Source organism: Lottia gigantea (genome assembly GCF_000327385.1).
Source record: "Lottia gigantea unplaced genomic scaffold LOTGIsca_2, whole genome shotgun sequence".
Taxonomy (NCBI): Eukaryota; Metazoa; Mollusca; class Gastropoda; family Lottiidae; genus Lottia; species Lottia gigantea.
In genome coordinates this window covers 3,696,873-3,717,711 of record NW_008708400.1, presented here as the reverse complement: position 1 = coordinate 3,717,711, position 20,839 = coordinate 3,696,873, and the positions used below count along the sequence as shown (strand labels likewise).

At 34.4% G+C, this 20,839-nt stretch overlaps 1 protein-coding gene across 1 annotated transcript; it reads left to right on the top strand.

Annotated features, from left to right (window-relative positions):
* The first annotated feature begins 5,709 nt into the window (after positions 1–5,709).
* LOTGIDRAFT_203052 (hypothetical protein) lies at positions 5,710–20,467 on the top strand. The gene is made up of 14 exons (XM_009053358.1): positions 5,710–5,983; positions 12,475–12,543; positions 13,516–13,620; positions 13,934–13,993; positions 14,337–14,441; positions 14,809–14,917; positions 15,271–15,351; positions 15,778–16,010; positions 16,366–16,501; positions 16,973–17,231; positions 17,454–17,616; positions 18,003–18,224; positions 18,655–18,766; positions 18,961–20,467. Exons 1-14 carry the CDS (start codon positions 5,897–5,899, stop codon positions 19,176–19,178), a joined length of 1,959 nt encoding a protein of 652 aa, XP_009051606.1. The 5' UTR covers positions 5,710–5,896; the 3' UTR covers positions 19,179–20,467.
* The last annotated feature ends 372 nt before the right edge of the window (positions 20,468–20,839 follow it).

Sequence of the window (20,839 nt, the reverse complement as noted above, 5' to 3'; positions counted from 1 at the left end):
AATCCATTATCTGTAGTTATTACTCTTTATAATGTTAACTGGACAGCACGTGATGTCATCATAATAACTAACAATTTTATACATGTATTACAATCTTTATTACAGGTAACAACAATAACAAAAACATGAAAAGTTAACATGGCTTTTGATGGATAAAGGACTCGACTGTTTTCTGAGTGGCTACACATTTTAAACGCACAAAATGGTCCTGCACGGTCTCCTATATCTTGTGCTTTAGTAAAAAATTAATGGTTTATGCGCCATAGCAAAAAGGTCTATTTTGCTGGCCAATTCCATTGCCTCTGCACAGGAAATGATAGGCTCTGGTTCTGGTTCTTCTACAACTTCTATAACTGGTTCATCAATTTCACTCGGGTGGAAAGAGTTTAATAAAGCGTCTTCCATTTGTCAGGATCGTTTTCAGTGGGGATGAGATAATCAAGATTAATGAACTCTTCATCTGTGCCATGAGAAAGTCCCTTTACCAACGCTGAAATAGGGAGATCGTCATCAGAATCAGCATCTTCAACATCATCTGAGGGGAATCGATTGACAAGATAACATTTCTGGATTGTTGATTGAGATGTTTCTCACCAAGCCTTCACTATCCATCGAATAGCATCATGAATGGTGATTTCTCAAAATAATTCAGTAGCTGAATTTGAAGTGTAGGAGCGAAAGCACCAACCAAGCAATTCAAAGGCTCAGATAATGACTTGGTCCAATGGTTGAATTACCGATGTTGTGTTAGGTGGCAGGTACTTGAGTGTAATTTAGACAATTTAAGATCACCATTTGATGAGGCATTGTCCAAGAACATAAGATTGTGTCTGGCTCTTTATCTGTCGGTTGACGTCTCATAACCATTCTGTAAAGAGTTTGTTAGTCATCCATGCCTTCTTATTCAATTTGTACATATAGGTGAAACTTGAAAAGATAAATGCCGAATTAATCAACAGAAGTGAACATTCGAATAATAACAACCACAATTCTAAAACAAAGTTGAAATAGTTTCGAAAAAAATTTAATTTAACTCACCTAACATTTTAACATTAAAATTTAACAAATTTACGGAATAACGGGATCTTCAATCTTCAGCCAACCATCTGATGCTGAAAAATCTGTAATCTTCATTTCTTTAGCAAATTGGGATGCCTTGGCTTGATAGGAACAGAAATGGGAATTCCCTTTGCATGAGCCATCGAAAACCATTATTGTTGACGTTTTCCCAAAACATTGTTTCGCTCCATTTCCATTATTTCCATACTGTTGTACATAACTGTCCTTCTTTCGAATTATGCCACCAACAGTAGACCTACCGATTTTATATTGACCTATTCATAATCAGTCACGGCACATGTCATATCTATCTTTAATGTCGTCAACGGATTATTAAGGTGCTGGTTTAGAGATACTAATAACTATAGATTAACTACTTTGGGACTTGCCGGATTGCGGTTTAGAGAGGTGTCACTGTAGTCCTATCAAAAGTTACTTCTGCACTTTTTAGTTAAGACCAAATGAGAAAAGAACAGATTGACATAGATAACATTCAACCAATCAAAATCAAAAATCATAATTATATAGATTTTATTATCAACTTACTTGTCTGATATCTGTGACATGATTGGCACTGGATTCTGCGATTATTTGCAGGATTACAGATTCTTTTAAAAGAATTTTGGAAGATAAGAATTTTTTTACCATTGATTCTCTGTAACACCATTCTTAAGCTAAAATTGAAATAGAAAAGATGTTCTTAACAAAAAAGCAGGGTTGTTGGTCTATATTTTGAAAAATAGACAGACACTGTAATGTTTTAAAACAACATATGCTCAAAGAGTTCTCATGAGCAACCAACTCCGCAACGGCGGGAGAATGCGTCGCCTATTTTCGTGTACAATGTTTGATCTATAAATAAGTCTAGAAAAACACGTTGTATAAATACCGGGTGGTATAATTAACTTCTCTTAGTATTTATCTTTAATATCAATTCATTATAACTAGTGACAATTCCTTCAAAGAACCACGATTTAAAAAAAAAATAGTGACTGACAAAATAAGATACGTAGCGTGATCTATTGCTAAAAGTCACTGAAACAACATATGAATATGGTCCACTTTGTGTTCCATAGAAATTTTCTGCTGACACAGAATCCGCTAGTTGATCACGTGACTTCATTCGTTGGAATATATTCTAGCAGACGACACTTAGAATTCCGATTACCGCTTGGGATTATAAGGAAATTAGGCCAATAAAAAATGGTGATGTTTGGTAATAAGTTAAATCCGCCATTTTGTATTTACACTTGACCTTGCTTGAAACTACTGGATTCATTCTACTAGCTGATATTGTAGAGAAAACCCATGTTTATCAAAACAAACTAATGCGGAGGTCGCGCAAGGTCGCTAATGTAAATTATTAATCATTTCCGGAAATCCACGAATAATAGGTTTCCACGAAATTAGGTTACTTGACTGTATTTGAAATAGTCACACTTTCCTCCCAGAAAATTTGCGTGAAAATGACTTTTCAGACTTAAAATTCCTGTCTGTAAAATCATGTTTACAAATAATAACTTCTCCAGTGGTTGAAATTTTCATCAGCCCAAAGACTAGTAATTTGTAGTTGATATTTCAATTCATTCGAAAATGATTGGGAAATTCAATTGAGGAATTTTAATGTAGTCAGAGAGTAGTCTACTACTACTATGTAGGCCTGTAGGCCCTATGCTATTTGTTATATCATCCATCGGCCATTACAATTACGAAATTGTTCATATTGTGATAAGTACAGTCTAGTAACCTAATTTCGTGGAAACCTATTATTCGTGGATTTCCGGAAAGGATTAATAATTTACATGAGCGACCTTGTGCGACCTCCGCATTAGCTTGTTTTGATAAACATGAGTTTTCTGTACAATATCAGCTAGTAGAATGAATCCAGTAGTTTCAATCAAGGTAAAATGTATTAATGTATACTTTGACAAATACAAATTGGCGGATATCACTTATTACCAAACGTCACCATTTTTTATTGGCCGAATTTCCTTATAATCCCAAGCGGTAATCGGAATTCCAAGTGTCGTCTGCTAGAATATATTCCAACAAATGAAGTCACATGATCAACTAGCGGATTCCATGTCAGCAGAAAATTTCTATGAAACACAAAGTGGACCATATTCTTATGTTGTTTCAGTGACTTTCAGCAATAAATCACGCTACGTATCTTATTTTGTCAGTCACTATTTTTTTTTTAAAATCGTGGTTCTTTGAAGGAATTGTCACTAGTTATAATGAATTGATATTAAAGATAAATACTAAGAGAGGTTAAATATACCACCCGGTATCCATACAACGTGTTTTTCTCGACTTATTTATAGATCAAACATTGTACACGAAAATAGGCGACGCATTCCGCCTCCGTTGCCGAGTTGGTTGCTCATGAAATGTGGGTCAAAGTGAAGGATTCATTAAGAAAATCGAAATAAACCAATTTTAATTATTTTGTAGAATATCTGAGGAAACATCTAAGACATAAAAATTTGTTTTCGTTTTTTTAACTTTGACGAAATTCGGTGTTGAATCCTTATATCCACGAAAAAAGGTTACACCACTGTATATATTTTGGAACAATTTGAAATTTGGAACATGAACAGACTTGAGTAAACGATTTACACTAAAAAGAATGACAGAACATGTTTACCTTGTGGAAGCTGCCATTTTGAAATAAGGGACGAAACTCTGCGTTTAAATATTTTCAGACTACAATTGAAAAGGCTAGGGGCAATATTCTTGTATATATGAAATTTCAGACCACAGTAAATGAAATGAAATGAATGGAGTTTTACGCCCTTCTTTACATAATAAGTAAAGGCAAATGCTTTGGTACGTTAGGAGGAAGAAACTGAATCCATACTATCCTTGGCAGGAGAAAGCTGAATTTTCGGGTAAATCCAGCCAATAGCCGCATAGTGCCAATAACATAGAAAATTGTTAAGTAAGGCATTTACTCGGTACGATCTGCTAAAGATGCTGTCCAGCTGCCCTTGAGCGTATTTACTATACTATTGCGGCCACAAGCCGTCGGTCTGCTTTTTAAGTCTAATCGCATCCCCTTTCCGACGCACTGGCAATATTCCTACATGAAACTATCTAACCAACGCAAACACACACATACCTTTCTAAACAATTTTCAAAATTATTCCCGTTTTCAGTTTAGTTGATTCGTTCCCTCATCAAATCCATTGTGTCCCACATGGCATGACTAGGAATCTGAAAAAAGCAAAAGGCAAGAAAATCATAGGCTATAGGCCAACATACATGAAAACCAAACTTTGAAGTCCTAGTTTTCTTCTTGTCTATTCTGATTATGCGTTTTTCAAGAAGTACTTTAGCCTTGGATATCTACTGACAACAATGGGCGCCTTGGTTACAGTAAGTTCTATCTTAACCCCTGATTTCAGCTCACTCCCAACTGGGATTTCAATGGCATGTTATAAGGACATGTTGATGGTTTGTCTGATTTGACGTTGATGAAACATGTTCTTAATGGGCCCTCACACCATAGCGATCACCAGTTGTGTACGGTTGCGAATAAGAATTCATTAATTTTGAACGCAGCTCTCATTCAATTGAGTTGTGAGCTGCGTTCGATACTCATATACTTTCATTATTCGCAACCATACGAAACTAGTAATCGCTATGGCGTGTAGGGCGCTTTAAGAAGGTAGATCGAAGACACCCATTATAGAAATTTTCTCTCTGACGAGAAATCATCCCTTAATCAGGACTTTAAAACAATGGTTTTAGTTGGCGAGTTCAAATCTCTATTATACATGTAACTATAAAGTGGTTTCTATACCCTTCTATATAGAACTATCTTGTTGCACCAAGGGCACCACAAAATGCATACACTTCCACGGGTATTTATATATGTAGTAAATAAATGCCAAAACTGCCCTTCTCTTCATGATCGCATCCCGTTTTCAGAAAAATAAAATTGCAGAAAAGCCCTCATGGCTATTCAATTACAGTCTGTGGTCATACAAATAGTTCTGTTAGCTGGTAAAGCAAATATCCAGACTACTTACTGTTTCAGTAGTTCATTCCTTTGACATTGTAGGAATTAAAAAGCCAGAGTGACGCGTCATCACTGAAATAGGACATCCCTCTTCATACGCCCACATGAAAAGAGGGGGGGGGGGGGGGGGGGGGGTATATTGCCATCACCCAAGTCCGTCCGTCGTAAAAACTCTAGAAGGCACAATTCTTGACTGATTTTGACGAAACCTGGTATGATTGTTTGTAACCACCCAAGGATGAACTCTATTGAAACTCAGAAAAATTGAAAAGATTTAGTATGAGTTATAGCCTTTGTTCTTGAAAACGCGTTCAATTTTTAGCTCGTATCATAAAAATATTTCAGGTATATTTTGACAGTTCGGTCATCAGGTCACTTTGCAATCCTTAATATCTCAGACTGTTGGTTTTAACATAGCTGAATGTCAATTATTTATTTGTTTTTCAATTAAAGTTTATCAGAGCAGAACGATTAACAACTTAGATTTCTGCATCTTCAGTCGTGGCCCTTTATACACCAAACGGACTGAGTCAGTAAGGTAGATTGTATTACCTTTAATTTGGTAGGACGAGATAAATTCAAGACTGTCGGTGACAATCTTCATTATCAATCATATCAAACCGTCACCTGTATCGTGTACTAGGTATTTTTCAGCGTATATAATTTTGAACCCTTCAAAGAGGGTGTACAACATAACGAAATATACAGCTGTGACAGTGGTTTCAATATTAGTCTTGTTCGAATATGTTTTATTCATAATCGCATAATTTTAGCGTTAATTTGATATTATTGTGATTTGAAAAATATTGGATAATGGATGTAGAAGGCTCAAGACTCCATTGGGGAGATATTTTAGTTATTGTGGGTTATTTTGTAGCTGTTATTGCTGTGGGAATAATAGTAAGTCCTTCTCTTCTTTTCTATCAATTTGACATTTCATTCAGTTGTAGAAATTACTACAAAGTAAGTTAAAGATCTCTCGACCGTTGGAAATCGAAAAAGGCTATTGCCACTGTCTGTACGAAATTACCATCATTTCACACTGCATGGCGTTACTTGTCTTCATTAGGCCTATTAGGTGCTGAAGAGTAGGACATAAAACACCCTTCATTTCATCTACAAACCTTTTGACAGCCAAAAGTATTAAGTTTTTATATAATTTCTAGATTTTTTCTGTTAAGCTGTTCGAATACTCATATTTGAAGAGATTTCGATATAAAATGGATTTATTATAGTTTGTACGTTTATCATTATGCATAATTCGTTCAAAAGTTACCAAATAAGTGTTTATTTATGAGAAGTAAATCACAACTGCGCAACAAATGAATAGTTTCCTGTACATACAAGGTGTGTTGTGTACAGATATTACAAAGTCATAATTCATTTGTTATTTATTGGCTATATATTTTAATCGGCTTTATCAATGATTAACTCAAAATATGTCGTCGTAAAAAATTCAAATTTTTAAGTCAATTACTTGAACCTTTTGTATTTATGAGTGATATGAATATGCCTGTTTGGGGATGGGTTAGATACAAACTACCACCATATCGTTTTGATAACTCGACACCAATGTAATATTTTCGATTGTTGTGAAATCAGAAAAATGAAAAAAAAAAAACTTGAAGCATAAATGTATGGAAAATTCTGATATTGTTCTCGGATATGTTTCGTAGGAACTGTCAAGTCAGTGCCGTTCTCGTATAGCTATGGATTTTTCCTTTCACACATGGGGACGTTATGGGCGTTTATGTCTCTTCATAGGCCATAAAAAGACTTAAGTATCTTTAACCAAAGGACAAAGAGTTACATAAAAGTTGATATTGACTTAAACGATTATTCAATTCTGATAAACACACTTAATGATCAAGGTTTAGGGACGGCTTGAGCAGCTCTGGACCATCAGGCCAATTGGTTTCCTTGGCCCCCAACCTTACCTATCTTCAATTTTCCCATCGGATTTAGGCTATTATTTATACAATGAATTCGAATAGCCAAAAATATAATTTGAAAAAATAAACAATACCCATTGAAAAAATATTGTCATTGAAGCTGTAAAGCCCCGGTCATGTTTGAGATGTGTACTTATCAAATTAGTTAATGCGAAGTCTGGAGAACTCAAACAGAGAAATAGTATTTACATTAGTCAACAATCTAATTCAATGCATTCCTATTTTAAGCTTTTAACAATTCAAACCCACCAAACAACTTTGTACCTCAAGAGGAATACATTATCATTCACACCCCGTAAGACCGTCAACCATAACGTATTACGGGTCATAGAATATAGAACAAATAATAGATATATAATTATATCACCTTTTCCATGATATAGTTCACATACAATAGCTTATTGACAGCATGCATGTGTGATAAATAAACTAATTATGGGTGCACTAACTCTCTAAAACAATTCGCTTAAAACTTTAACCGAAAATCAGGTAAAGACACTATTACAAAGACATTATTGAATTCCGGTGAAGACATTATGTAAAAAAAAATATCATTGAACTCCGGTAAAGACACTATCACGAGGATAAGATCGAATTCCCGTAAAGACACTATCACAAGATAAGATCGAATTCCCGTAGAGACCCCATCACAAAGATAAGATCGAATTCCCGTAGAGACACTATCACAAAGATAAGATTTAATTCCAGTAAAGACACTGTCACGAGGATAAGATCGAATTCCCGTAAAGACACTATCACAAAGATAAGATCGAATTCCCGTAAAGATACTATCACAAAGATAAGATCGAATTCCCGTAGAGACACTATCACAAAGATAAGATTTAATTCAAGTAAAGACACTATCACGAGGATAGGATCGAATTCCCGTAAAGACACTATCACAAATATATCACTGAACTAGAGTTAAGACAATATCGCAAAGATTGTATCTTACTGAAGTTCAATGATATCTATGTGATAGTATCTTTACAGAAAGATATCACTGAACTTAGATACATATACTATCAATAAGGTGGGATTGAGATTTGTTTAAGATGCTATCAAAAAGGTTTGGACTGGAATTTGATAAAGATTCTATCATAAAGATAGGATTGAAATTTTATACAGATGCAATCATTAAGACTGAACTGAAATTTGGTAAGGATATTATAATAAAGAAAGGAATGGAATTTGGTAAAGATGCTATCATAAAGATATGACTGAAATTTTATAGAGACACTATCATAAAGATAGGACTGATATTCGATATAGATACTTTATAAAGATAGGACTGAAATATGATAAAGATAAAACAACTAGAGCCACACGTGGTACAGAGTGGGACTTTGCAAATGTAGCAAAATGCAAAAGACTCTGAAAAAATCAACCTTCTACGATAATTACATCACGTGCAAGAACAATCTAAAGTTGCGAAGTTTTAATTCTTTGGAAGAATGTTATACCGGAAGTAGACAGACCTCACAAATGAAAGTATCAGAAGATAGCCAAGGTCAAAGACATTTGACATTGAAAAGGAGACGGTCAACAAAAGTCAAGGTTACAAGATACAAGTCATCAAAATTTTGAAATATATCCGGCTATACAATCGAAAGTTGAGACAGCAAATATAAAAGTATAAATAGATGACCTTTGATCCTACAAAAGTCAGGGTAAAAAAAGGTCAAGGTCAAAAATTGAAAATTTTGAATTTTCCAAACCTGTTCCTTTTTTTGAACTATAAAGCTGAAACAATCGAACTTCTAAGACAACGTGGCTCAACAGATGAAGTAATTGTATGCAAAGTTCCATTTTGAACAAATGTATACGTCGCGAGTTATGTGCCTTGCCAAAAATGTCAATAATAAGTAATTTAACCCGGATGTGCCACGCCCACCTCAATTACTTTTGCATAGGTTAATTGGTATTCTGAATGTTATATTGTGTTCCAAATTCAAAGCTTCTACATCATACAAGTCAAAAGAAATAGGTCAACAAATGTCAATAAAGGTCAAAATAGAAAATTGAAAATATGGAAATTTCAAAACCCGTTCCTTTTTTGGAACTATAAAGCTGAAACAATTGATCTATTAACACAAACTGGCCAAAATAATGGGGTAATTGTGTGCAAAGTTCCTTTTTGAACAAATGTATCCTATGCGAGTTATGCCCCTTCCCAAAAATGTAAACAATTAGTAATTCAACCCGGATGTGCCACGCCCACCTCAACTTTTTTGTCGTAGGTTAATTCATATTCAACTTGTCTTCTTGTGTTCCAAGTTTAATGTTCTACATCAAATAGGTCATAAGATATATACACACCAAGCTCAAAGAGACTGAAATATTGTAAAAAAAAAACTCAAATTTGAAAAATTCCCGAATTTCAATTTTGCTTTAAAAAACCATTGTTATATATCGCTGGAAAGAACTTGAAAAGCACATTAAGAATCCGAAAAAATTAACCCTCTAAGTTAATTAGGTCACGTGCTAGAGCAGTCCAAAGTTTTTTTTTCTTCGTTTTTTTGTTATAACTTTGTCTACCTATCAGCATAAAATTTTTTGACCTCTACAAATTACATTGGAAGTCATTCAACCGGAAGTGAAAATCGATTTCCTGTTTAAACCGGAAGTGTAGTTGAAAATTTGACTGTACCATTTTGTTTCCTTTCTTAAACTGTCTTTACTCAATTTTTTTCAGATTAATCAGACAAAAAGCAAAACAATTGAAAAAATGCAAAATTTTGCAAAAAAAATGTCTGCGACAAATTTTCGAATTTTGAAATTTTGAAATTGCTAATCTTTCGGATTTTAACAGTAGTTTCCAAAAATGCAAACCCAAAGAAAATCGACCGAAAAATACGACTTCTAGAGCCGATTTTCTGTTCTTGCACATATTGAACTGTGGCACTTCCGGTTTTGCAACAAAGATCCAAAATATATTTATGCACATCGTCGCCTATATCTAAGGTTCGTGAATGTTGAATGGGTGCTGCAACTATTGTAGTCTAAGCTCAGGAAGGTGTGTAAAAATCGGAAAAAAAAAAAAAAAAGAATTGACATTTCAATAACAAACTGGGACTTTGGTGGGACTGAAATTCGATAGAGATACTTCATAAAGATAGGACTGAAATGTGATAAAGATACTTCATAAAGATAGGACTGAAATTAGATAAAGATAATAAAGATAGGACTGAAATGTGATCAAGTTAAAACAATAAAGATAGGACTGAAATTTGGTAAAGATACTAAATAATACTGAAGATTATAAGACAGATTATTACATTGAAATTCCATTAAGACTACCCTCAAGGCTTTAACGACAATCGATCTGTACTGTTTACTGAATACATATTTGAATTTTTTGATAATTATAAACTGTATAAACTGTTATTTGATACACACATGTACCGCATATTTTCTCGATTTCTTGCATGTTTGCATTTTTCTTTCATACTTTTTTAATCATTAATCTTGATTCATGTACATGTATTGTATTTGTCTATTTTTTTCTATATACTTGTATACAGTTTGTTGGATCAGTGATCCGTATCGCTAGTTGAACTATATTTTGGGAAGAATGTGTTTTTTATAGAAAAGAAATTTTCTTTAATAATAATAGTCTGACCTCAACTTGGCCGACTCCTAAAACTACTGCCCGTGAAAATATAGCTCTATTTATGTTTTTTAATCAGACCTCAACGGCAGTTACCCCTATCCTTAACAGGATAAATGCAATTTACACAAAATTCGTATGCGTTGTACAACATGATATTGTAAAAAAAAAACAACCAGACTTTGCACTCCCAAGAGCAATCTATGACATATATGACTCTGACAAAAAGTCTTTACCTGCAAATTCTTAACTAGCTAACAATAAAAACTATTTTGAAAGAAAGGATCAGCCATAAATGTATAGGATAATAATAGTTTTTACAGAGTGTAGAAAACCCTCGAAAGAGGGTTTTCTGAACTCTGTAAAAACGAGTCCCAGACCATCATTCGACCTATACACTGTTTCCTAATTAAATAATAGGTAAATATGTTGAAGGATCAATCGATATTACCTCCTATGTGATGTGTTTAAACGTTCCTGTAATTTTCAGAAACATTAGGAATATCTAATTCTACATTTAGTATTGAACGATACAAAAATTACGCTCTAAAAATATAGTTTTTAATTTTTAAAATCACCTTAAAAAAAAAAATTTATTTACGTTGTATCTTAACGATGACCAGTGAAAAGTTTACAGGAAAAATAAGGGTATATATTTTTGTATTGAACACATCGTACATATCAATCGTTCACGACATATGACGAGTTGTGTTTCGTTACGATCGGCGCAGATTGATTTTGAATCTTACAAACTAAATTGTCAGTAGCAGATGATCTTTCTTCAACACTTATAAAATATTACAAGACAGACGCTCTTAAACCCATTCAACCGTCCTTCAAATGTAAGACTTGTACCTCAGAAAAAAACCTGGGTAAAACTTGAACCTCAGAATGAAGAACCTGCGTAAAACATGTAGCTCTATTGTATTTGCTGCAATGATGAGTTCACAATACTGTTCATGGAGTACCATCGGAATAAGAAGTGGGAGAGAAATTAGATGAATGGAGTTTTATGTCCTTCTATTCTACACCTAATCGGGCTAATGAAAACGCTATGCACTGCGGACAATTTTTCCAGAACAATTGCTTCAACCTCTTATTTTTCGATTTCGAACTGTCGAGGGATCTTTAACGTGAACAGCCCAGCACATGTCGGTCTTTTGCCACATCCGAAGGACTAGACGCTTCTTCCATGTCAGTGTGGAAATCAGAGAAGTGTAAGAGAAGCTGACAATCTCCCAATCTTTTGAGCCATAATATATTGATTTATTGAATAAAGATTCAGTTTCATATCAAAATAATTATGAAAGGACGAATTAGAAGAATGTGTTCAAGGAGGATTGGGAATCGATATATCATCCTTGTACTGTTTGTCCACAGGATCATGGCACCGTAAATTATTCTTCATTCAAAGATTTTCATCACTCAATAGTGATAATTACTTTCATCCGAGGTCGAGTAAATTTATAATAAAACGATTTTTGTTGTTTTACATCAAACTTAATGAGATAATGAAATGCCATGTGACCATGGCTTATTTCTGTATTTCTGCAAATCTGCACCAGCGTAAAAAATCAGATCAGTACTGTGAAATCTAAGAAAGTCGCGATAACTCACATCAATTAGATATATCATTATCAAAACAACATTTATATTCACAAGAAGACTGAGGAGGCATTGACACCCTTAGAAATGAAACACTTAATAAGAATACAGACAAATACAGATACCACCAGCATAAATAGTGAATACTTTACTACAAGGCTATCATGCTATGAACATTTCCATTGACTTGATTTAATATTTGATGGATATCTTTTATTTTTCAGTCATCATGTCGAAATCGAGGAAGTATCAATGGTTTTTTCTTAGCTGGAAGAAGTATGCATTGGATCCCGGTGAGTTTAAATGCTTTGTGTTTCAGTTTCCTCATTATTATAATCATTAATCTACACGATACAAGATACAAGATCTGTAACTGCAATCTTCTGTTCTTTTGGGCCTATCGGTATTATCCGTTTTCGCAATTATATAAAGTGAAAACTTCTTATCTGGAAATCTAATCGGTACTTCAGTCATATCGTGTACTTAATGGATTTTTTAACAGTGGAATGAGCAATGTGCGAATTTCGGGGCATACTTAGCTTAGCTTAGGTCATACGTACTAAAACGACCTTGAAGCTTTTAGTTTCATTGACCTTGTATGTTAAATCAATGTAAATAATGAAATTGTATCCTGGCTTATGTAAGTTATAATTTGTGAAGAGAAAAGGGGACATTGACATATTAACATATATAGTATATACTTGATATTCATACTCACAAAGTTCCCTTATCAGTCATCCTACACACAATTTTAAAACTGGTACTATCTTTCTCAAGTTTGTGCATTTATCCACCAAGTCAATGTTTAAACGTTAAAGGGTTTACCACCAAACATTTTAAAAGATTGTACTACAATCTCATTTTGGGACTTCTTGAGTGGTGTTCAATGTCTACCTTACGCTTTAAATCAGAATATGAGTGCAACTGGCGGCATCTAGGAGGAACTGATCATTTGCTGGGCGACCTGAGCATTTAGTTCCAGTTGCTCATTTTTCTCTTACTACTAAAATGAAAATACAGAGGCACTTGAATATCCCAGTATAAATTATATGCTAATAGTAGCTAATGAAGAAGTCATTGCTATTGTATTGCTTCCAATAATTTTTAAACGGGAGACTATTGCATTTCCCCACAACAGAATTAAAGAATAACGGTTACATTACGTGATAAAATATCAACTGAATGACGAAATAGTAAATTGACGAGTACAATATATGTATTTCCACAAAAAATCTTTGAGGATACTTATTACTTTCTAATTTCAGATTGGAGCATCTTTATTTGCTAGTAATATTGGAAGTGGACATTTTGTAGGATTAGCTGGCTCTGGGGCAGCTGGTGGTATTGGTATTGCGGTTTTTGAATTAAATGTAGGTACATCCGGTATAGTTGCTATGATATTACAACAAAGCAACTAGCTTTTGTTGATGGAACCATGTCTCAAATATGTAATGTCTTGAAAGAAATAGTGTCAAGTCAAAGATTTTCGTATTAGTTGATGGGAATAGTGGTTCAAATTGTGGATTGTATATAAAACATGAAACGAGCTTACTTTAATCCTGCATATCTGCCTACAACAAATGGGCGCATGCAGCATGGGATTCTGTGGGTCCAAACATTATATCAGGCTATAGTGTAACAAAACTATATTCCCTTAATGCTCACTTTCTTACTTTTTTTCAGGCTATTTTCATATTGATGATTTTAGGATGGATTTTTGTCCCAGTTTACACAGCTGCTGGAGTAAGTAGCAAAGCTTAATTTCAAAGTTTCCTGAAATTCTTTTATATTGATAAATACAATAACATTGCTTCTGTCGGATAAACATGCGACAAATGTGGCAAATTATGAACTTATGGCAAGGGGGGTCAAGTTTTACTTCAATCAACCGAAGTTCAAAAGATTCAATTGACATTACATATAAAAACATTCACTTACTAGTTCGTGCTGAACGGGCGTGATACTTCATTTTCTGGGTGAATCCTACTATACATTAAAGACGAGCGCCAAAGCATTTCATTTGGAGGCTGCCATCTAGGTTGAATGATGTTCGTTCATTGATAATAGCAATAATGTTATATTAAAGGTATATACCATGCCAGAATATCTAAGGAAGAGATTTGGTGGACAGAGAATCAGAATTTATCTCTCAGTATTGGCTCTGCTTCTATATGTTTTCACCAAAATATCCGTAAGTATTTTGAACATCTCCATACTTACAAATATTTTTACAAACAGCGTCGTTTCTTAGGATTCATTCAATCAACCTGTATTTAACTTAGTCTTGTTAATATTGGCAATAATTGTTCCTGGATAATCTGTCCCCTTGTTAACTTGTGGTCGAGTAAAAAAACTAGGAGATATGACCTCTCCACCAGCTTTTTGCACACCACCAAAGATCAGAGTGGCATTTCGACCACAGAAGACTGTTCAAAACCATGGAGGAATATAATAAAATTACTATGTTCAAAGCACAGTTGGACAGCTACGACAGGACAAATGATATTTGACTGAGTGAATGAAGATTCCCTTTAGTCGAAGACGCTCTTTTTTTACAGGCTGATTTATATTCTGGAGCTATATTCTTGACCCAAGCTTTGCCAGAGCTTAATTTATATGTAGCTGTCATTATTTTATTAGCAGTGGCTGCTCTTTTTACTATTGGAGGTAGGTATGACTGTTTGAAGAGCGAGTCAGTTTTATCATTTCAAATTCAGATCTATGATCCTACGGCGTCTAATGATTTGAGAGTGTGCTTGATGGTTGTTGGTGGGATTTTGATTTTGGCGCAAGTCTAGATAGCCCAGACGTATTTTCAGTTTCCGGTGCCTTTAATGAAGATAAGATTTGCTGCCATTTCAAATTTTTGTCCGATGGTGTGAGATTCGACAATAAAATTGTGTGTTAAAATATGATATGGTCCCATACTGCGTCACGCAACAATGTTACCAGTGCCAGTAAAACTTTCACATAGTATACATACTGTTGGTCCTTATTATTTGTGTTTTTATGTTTTTCAGGCGGTCTGACTGCTGTAATCTGGACAGATTTCATACAAACAGTTATCATGTTAGTTGGTGGTTTTATTCTTATGATAATGAGTAAGTATGTTTCCATTGTTCCTCTTTAGAAATCTTTAACTCTTAAAGTGAACTAATTTATATAAGCTTTCTTGATATCACCTCATGGCTTAGATGGAAACCAACCATAACAACTACGTCACAGTGCTTGCTTACCATTCCGAAATACCTGATAACAAATCATTATCTCTTTCAAAGAGTCCACTTTTAATGTGTTTTGTCATTTTTGTATAATTATGCAGTGGCGGAGTCAGGTTTATGTCCGAGGGGTGGGGGCTTACGAAATATCTGAGATTTCCCGAATTTCTAAACTAGTTACGAGATTTTTGCCCGAAAAACATGCTTTCAGGGCTGCGAGGAGCCTGCCCCCTCTGACACCCCCAACCCTTGGCTCCGCCACTGTTTTTATCTATATCATATTCCTTATATTTTGTACTCTCCATCCAGGTTTCGTTAAAGTTGGTGGATATGAGAATCTGGTAAAGGAATACTTTGAAGCTTGGCCAAATACAACTAAGGCAAATATTGGATTGAACAACAACTACAGCTATACAGATTGTGGAAAACCACCAGCCAACGCAATGAATTTTATTCGAGCAGCTGATGATGGATCTTTACCGTGGCCAGGAATCTTTTTTGGATTGACCATTTCGTCTATTTGGTATTGGTGTTCTGATCAGGTGAGTCTCAATTTCGAGGAGCAAACTCGTTTCGATAGAAATAAGATTCATCTGTTACTGTATATATATGTTGAATATGATTAAAATCCTCATTAGAACACTAGTGGTGGAAATAGTGTTTCGTTTCCTGAAGCACGACTTTCGTGACTTAACCTTTAAAATGTACTCCTTTGGGATGGCAGAGATACATTGGTCTTGTGAATTACATCACAAGTGATGTATCTCATCAAATCAATGTTCAGATAGCTATGAGTCTTACGATCATGTTGATTTAGATTTCAAAAGTCCTTAAGAGTGTACAGAACAAAGGACACGTAGTGAATAACATTTCCTGAAAGAACGATTCTTGTTTCAGGTCATTGTACAAAGAGCACTTGCAGCTAAGAATATTTCCAACGCTAAAGCCGGTACAATCCTTGCTGGTTATTTGAAATTTTTACCACTTTTCCTTATCGTATTTCCTGGTATGATCTCAAGAATTCTTTTCCCAAGTGAGTTCTTTCAATTTTTTGATCACTTGAGCCATTAAAACACGCCAATTTCTGCATCGGTTCAAGCGTCTATTTTTATGAAACAGTTCAAAAAAACGTTTTGCCATTTTACTACGTAGAAGGGGTCAGTTAACCGCTATGTTAGTTTTTGCAAATTGAACGTAGAGCAGATGACTTTGTGTGATTATTTCCCTTTCTTCAATACATCTTGTTGTTCTTCGCCTAAAAGAAAGAAGCAGTAAACACGTATCCTTGAACAAAAATCAACAATAGTTTTTAAAAAGACCACACTTTGTATCGATGTGTGACTCAAACTTTTGGGTTGAAAATTTGTACTATCCACAGATTCATGGTTATTGACAAAAATATCCCAAAATTATGTAAAAAACCAAAAACTGAAGGTCTAACTGATACAGAATAGTCATCTTTAGAAAGATGTTGATTAAGCATTTTCTTTCCCAAACATTTCAGATACTGTTGGTTGTGCTGATCCTGATGTATGTTATGAAGTATGTAAGAGTCGAGCAGGATGTACCAACATTGCTTACCCTACTCTGGTGTTAGAGATAATGCCTGCTGGGTTAAGAGGACTGATGTTGGCTGTAATGATGTCAGCTCTGATCTCGTCACTCACCTCTATATTTAACAGTAGTAGTACAATCTTTACTATGGATATTTGGAGAAGAATCCGAACCAATGCTACAGAAGTTGAACTTATGATCGTTGGAAGGTAACCAGATTCAAATGAATGTAATACCAACTCAAATTCTTTCTCATAAGATATGACAGTCTAATAATGATTGTGCTGTAGGTAGAGAAATGTAGACCCACAAGGCAGAACTTTGTGGTTACATCAAATCATAAACTATGAGAACACATTCCATGGAATTAACGAAAACACATTTCAGCAACGAATCGTATTGGTATCAAAATATTTATATCTTTATTTCAGAGTTTGTGTGTTGATATTAGTAGGTGTAAGCATAGCCTGGATTCCTATTGTACAAAATATATCAGAACTGTTCCATTATATACAGTCTATAACTAGCTACTTGGCACCACCAGTCTGTGCAGTTTATGTTTTGGCTGTTTTCTGGAAACGCACAAATGAACTGGTAAGTTCATATATATGTTATTTAAATGTCTCAGGTATCTATTTCAAAGAGAAAAGGAAAAGACCTTAAAAGTCCAAAATATAACGAATAAGTATTTATTTTTTGCCGTAATTGGTTACACCGGTTACAAACAGTGTGTGGTATTGTGCAAAATTAATATCAAAATAGTAAAATAGGACAATCTACAGATGATAAAATGTTATTATCAAAACTAAATCGTTTAACTCTATGTGCAAATTTGGTTTTGGTCGCATTTGTGTCTTTGTTCTTACATTTTTGAAGATTTTTGATTTAGCATGTAAGACAAAGATGATGGCTTACCTTTTCACCAAATGATTTTTCGAATGATATAAAGCAGGTTCTGGTAAAGCCAATGTATTTTTCAGGGAGCTTTCTGGGGTCTCATGGCAGGATTAGTGGTCGGATTAATCAGATTTGGATGGGAATTCTCTTATGACCCGCTTCCTTGTGGTGAAGAAGATAAAGATACGCGTCCAGATATTATCAAGAAAGTCCATTACTTACATTTTGGTATCATATTATTTGGTATTGTGGTCATTGTAACATGGATTATTAGTGTATTGACTGCACCTATTCCAGATAAATATGTAAGTATACAGTTAAGCTCACTCTTAACCTCATAGGCTATATATAGGCTCTTTTTGATCATTGCTGTATAGGTGGTGCCCGTCATAGTTTACCGATATCCAGAACCATTGACCAAAATATTTATGTTTCGTTACACACCGTGAACGCGATTTTTACATCATTAAAAAAATGTTACGGCTATGGAGCAATAAAAAACGAGAGTTAAAGTTGTATAGTAATGGATTCATCTGGTGTTTCCAAAAGAGTAACCATGATCTGCTTCAACACCGGTCCAAATCATGAGATGGTTGAATACAGTGGTACCTTTCATGAAATGTGATACACACTCCATCTAATGACACTAACTAACCAACAGATGGTGTTAAACACTGCATGTTCCATTGGTCCATATAATAAGTTTCACGTCTTCCATTTACTTAATTCTTTCAGCTGCACAGACTAACATTCTGGGATAGATTCAATACTCAAGAGCGAGTTGATATCGATGAAGAGGAGAAGGCGAACGAGCCCCAGAAACCCAAAGAGAAAATCTTCACAGACGGTACGTATATTAAAACTTTAGAAATGAAAAGATAGAAATACTGCTCCATTTATTCCAAATACTAATTGCTTGCATCATAAGAAATTTAAAACCAGTCAAACCAAGATCACTTGGCAGGGTAGAAATAGGTAACGATTAATTCAAATGCTCAAAAGCATTCTCTTTTGAAATTTAAATCTAATTTTTCATTGCAGACGACTATGATTCCCTACCATGTCATAAGAAAGCATTCCAATGGATCTGTGGTATTGAGAAAATGAATGAAGACAATGAACCTACAGTGGAAGAGAAGAAGATCATCGAGATGAAACAGACGTCTATTTATGAATCTTCTTTCTGGAGTAGGGTCTTGAATGTCAATGCTATAATATTGATGACCGTTGCGGTTTTCCTGTGGGGATTCTGGGCCTAGGTACCTCTAAAGTCGATGGCTGTATCCGGTATAGTTTAAAGACAAATTTTATAATGCTAATGTGATACTTTATTTACACACATCGGACAATTAACCATATTAGATGGCTTGTTGAAGATAGTGTTTTTTCTTTTTGGTATTCAAGTGTAATTTCAGTTCCACCAAAATATAATCCATCAGATCAGACCGATCAGATTGATACCCTGAATTTTACAAACACCGAATCTTTGTTCATTAGTGGCTAATATAATTCAACTTGAGCTGAGACCTTGGTTAATTATTTGTTCATCTGTTCTATGAATTCTGTCAGAGCTGATGACGTGGGTACGCAGTAGCTCTAATACACCATGCTCTTCTGGCAATAATCAAAACTTGACCGAAAATCCACCAATCTTGTGTATTGACAAATTGAAAATAAAAGAAATCAAGATTCATATCCAATGAATATTTATACAAATTAAGATATTTTGTCTCTGAAATAACTTGCCAATTGTTTCGATTAACATATTTTGTAGATGTGTAGATATAATACTAACTTACCTTACAATATCACTCCCTCCGACACTTGTATATGACTAGTATCGACACTTATATAAGATCTGTATCGACACTTGCATCTCATCTGTATCGACACTTGCATCTATTCTGTATCGACACTTGTATCAGACTGGCATCGACACTTGAATCTAACTTGTATCGACACTTGTATCTAACTAGTATCGACACTTGTATAAGATCTGTATCGACACTTGCATCTATTCTGTATCGACACTTGTATCAGACAAGTATCGTCACTTGAATCTAACTTGTATCGACAGTTGTATCTGACTAGTATCGACATTTGTATCAGACTAGTATGACAATTGTATAATATCTGTATCGACACTTGTATCTAACTTGTATTGACATTTGTATCTTACTTGTATCGACACTTGTATCTAACTTGTATCGATACATGTAGTTGAAGTATATTTTCATAAAAAAAAAAACAATTTTATTGACATGACAAAAAGTTTACCATATTCAAAAGATAAATTTGATCATTGATGGCCAAAAATCTTTTATCAACTTTTTTCAATTTTTGTTAACCTAGGTTCCCTTATTTTAAATTTATTTAATAAGAATCGTTGAATCAGTGTATATTTGGGGTATATCTTAGAAAACTTAGAAATATTAAATTGTACATTTTGTAGAATAGATCGTTTTAATTGAAGTCATAACATGAATTCCTTTCATTGAATTCAATAGTATTTCCATTTTAATTAATAAATAATTTATATAATAGATTATATTTGGGTGTTATTTTATGAAGAGTACAGGTTGGGCTAGTTTGTGGAGAGTTGACAATCGAAAAGAGTTGAATAATATGTACATATGTACATAGAAACGCTGGGTTGAACTATGGTGTGTCTATGCACATAAAGACGATGGGTTGAACTATGCTGTGTCTATGCACATAGAAACTATGGGTTGAACTATGCTGTGTCTATGTACATAGAAACTATGGGTTGAACTATGCTGTGCCTATGTACATAGAAACGATGGGTTGAACTATGGTGTGTCTATGCACATAGAAACTATGGGTTGAACTATGCTGTGCCTTTGCACATAGAAACGATGGGCTAAACTATGCTGTGTCTATGCACATAGAAACGATGGGT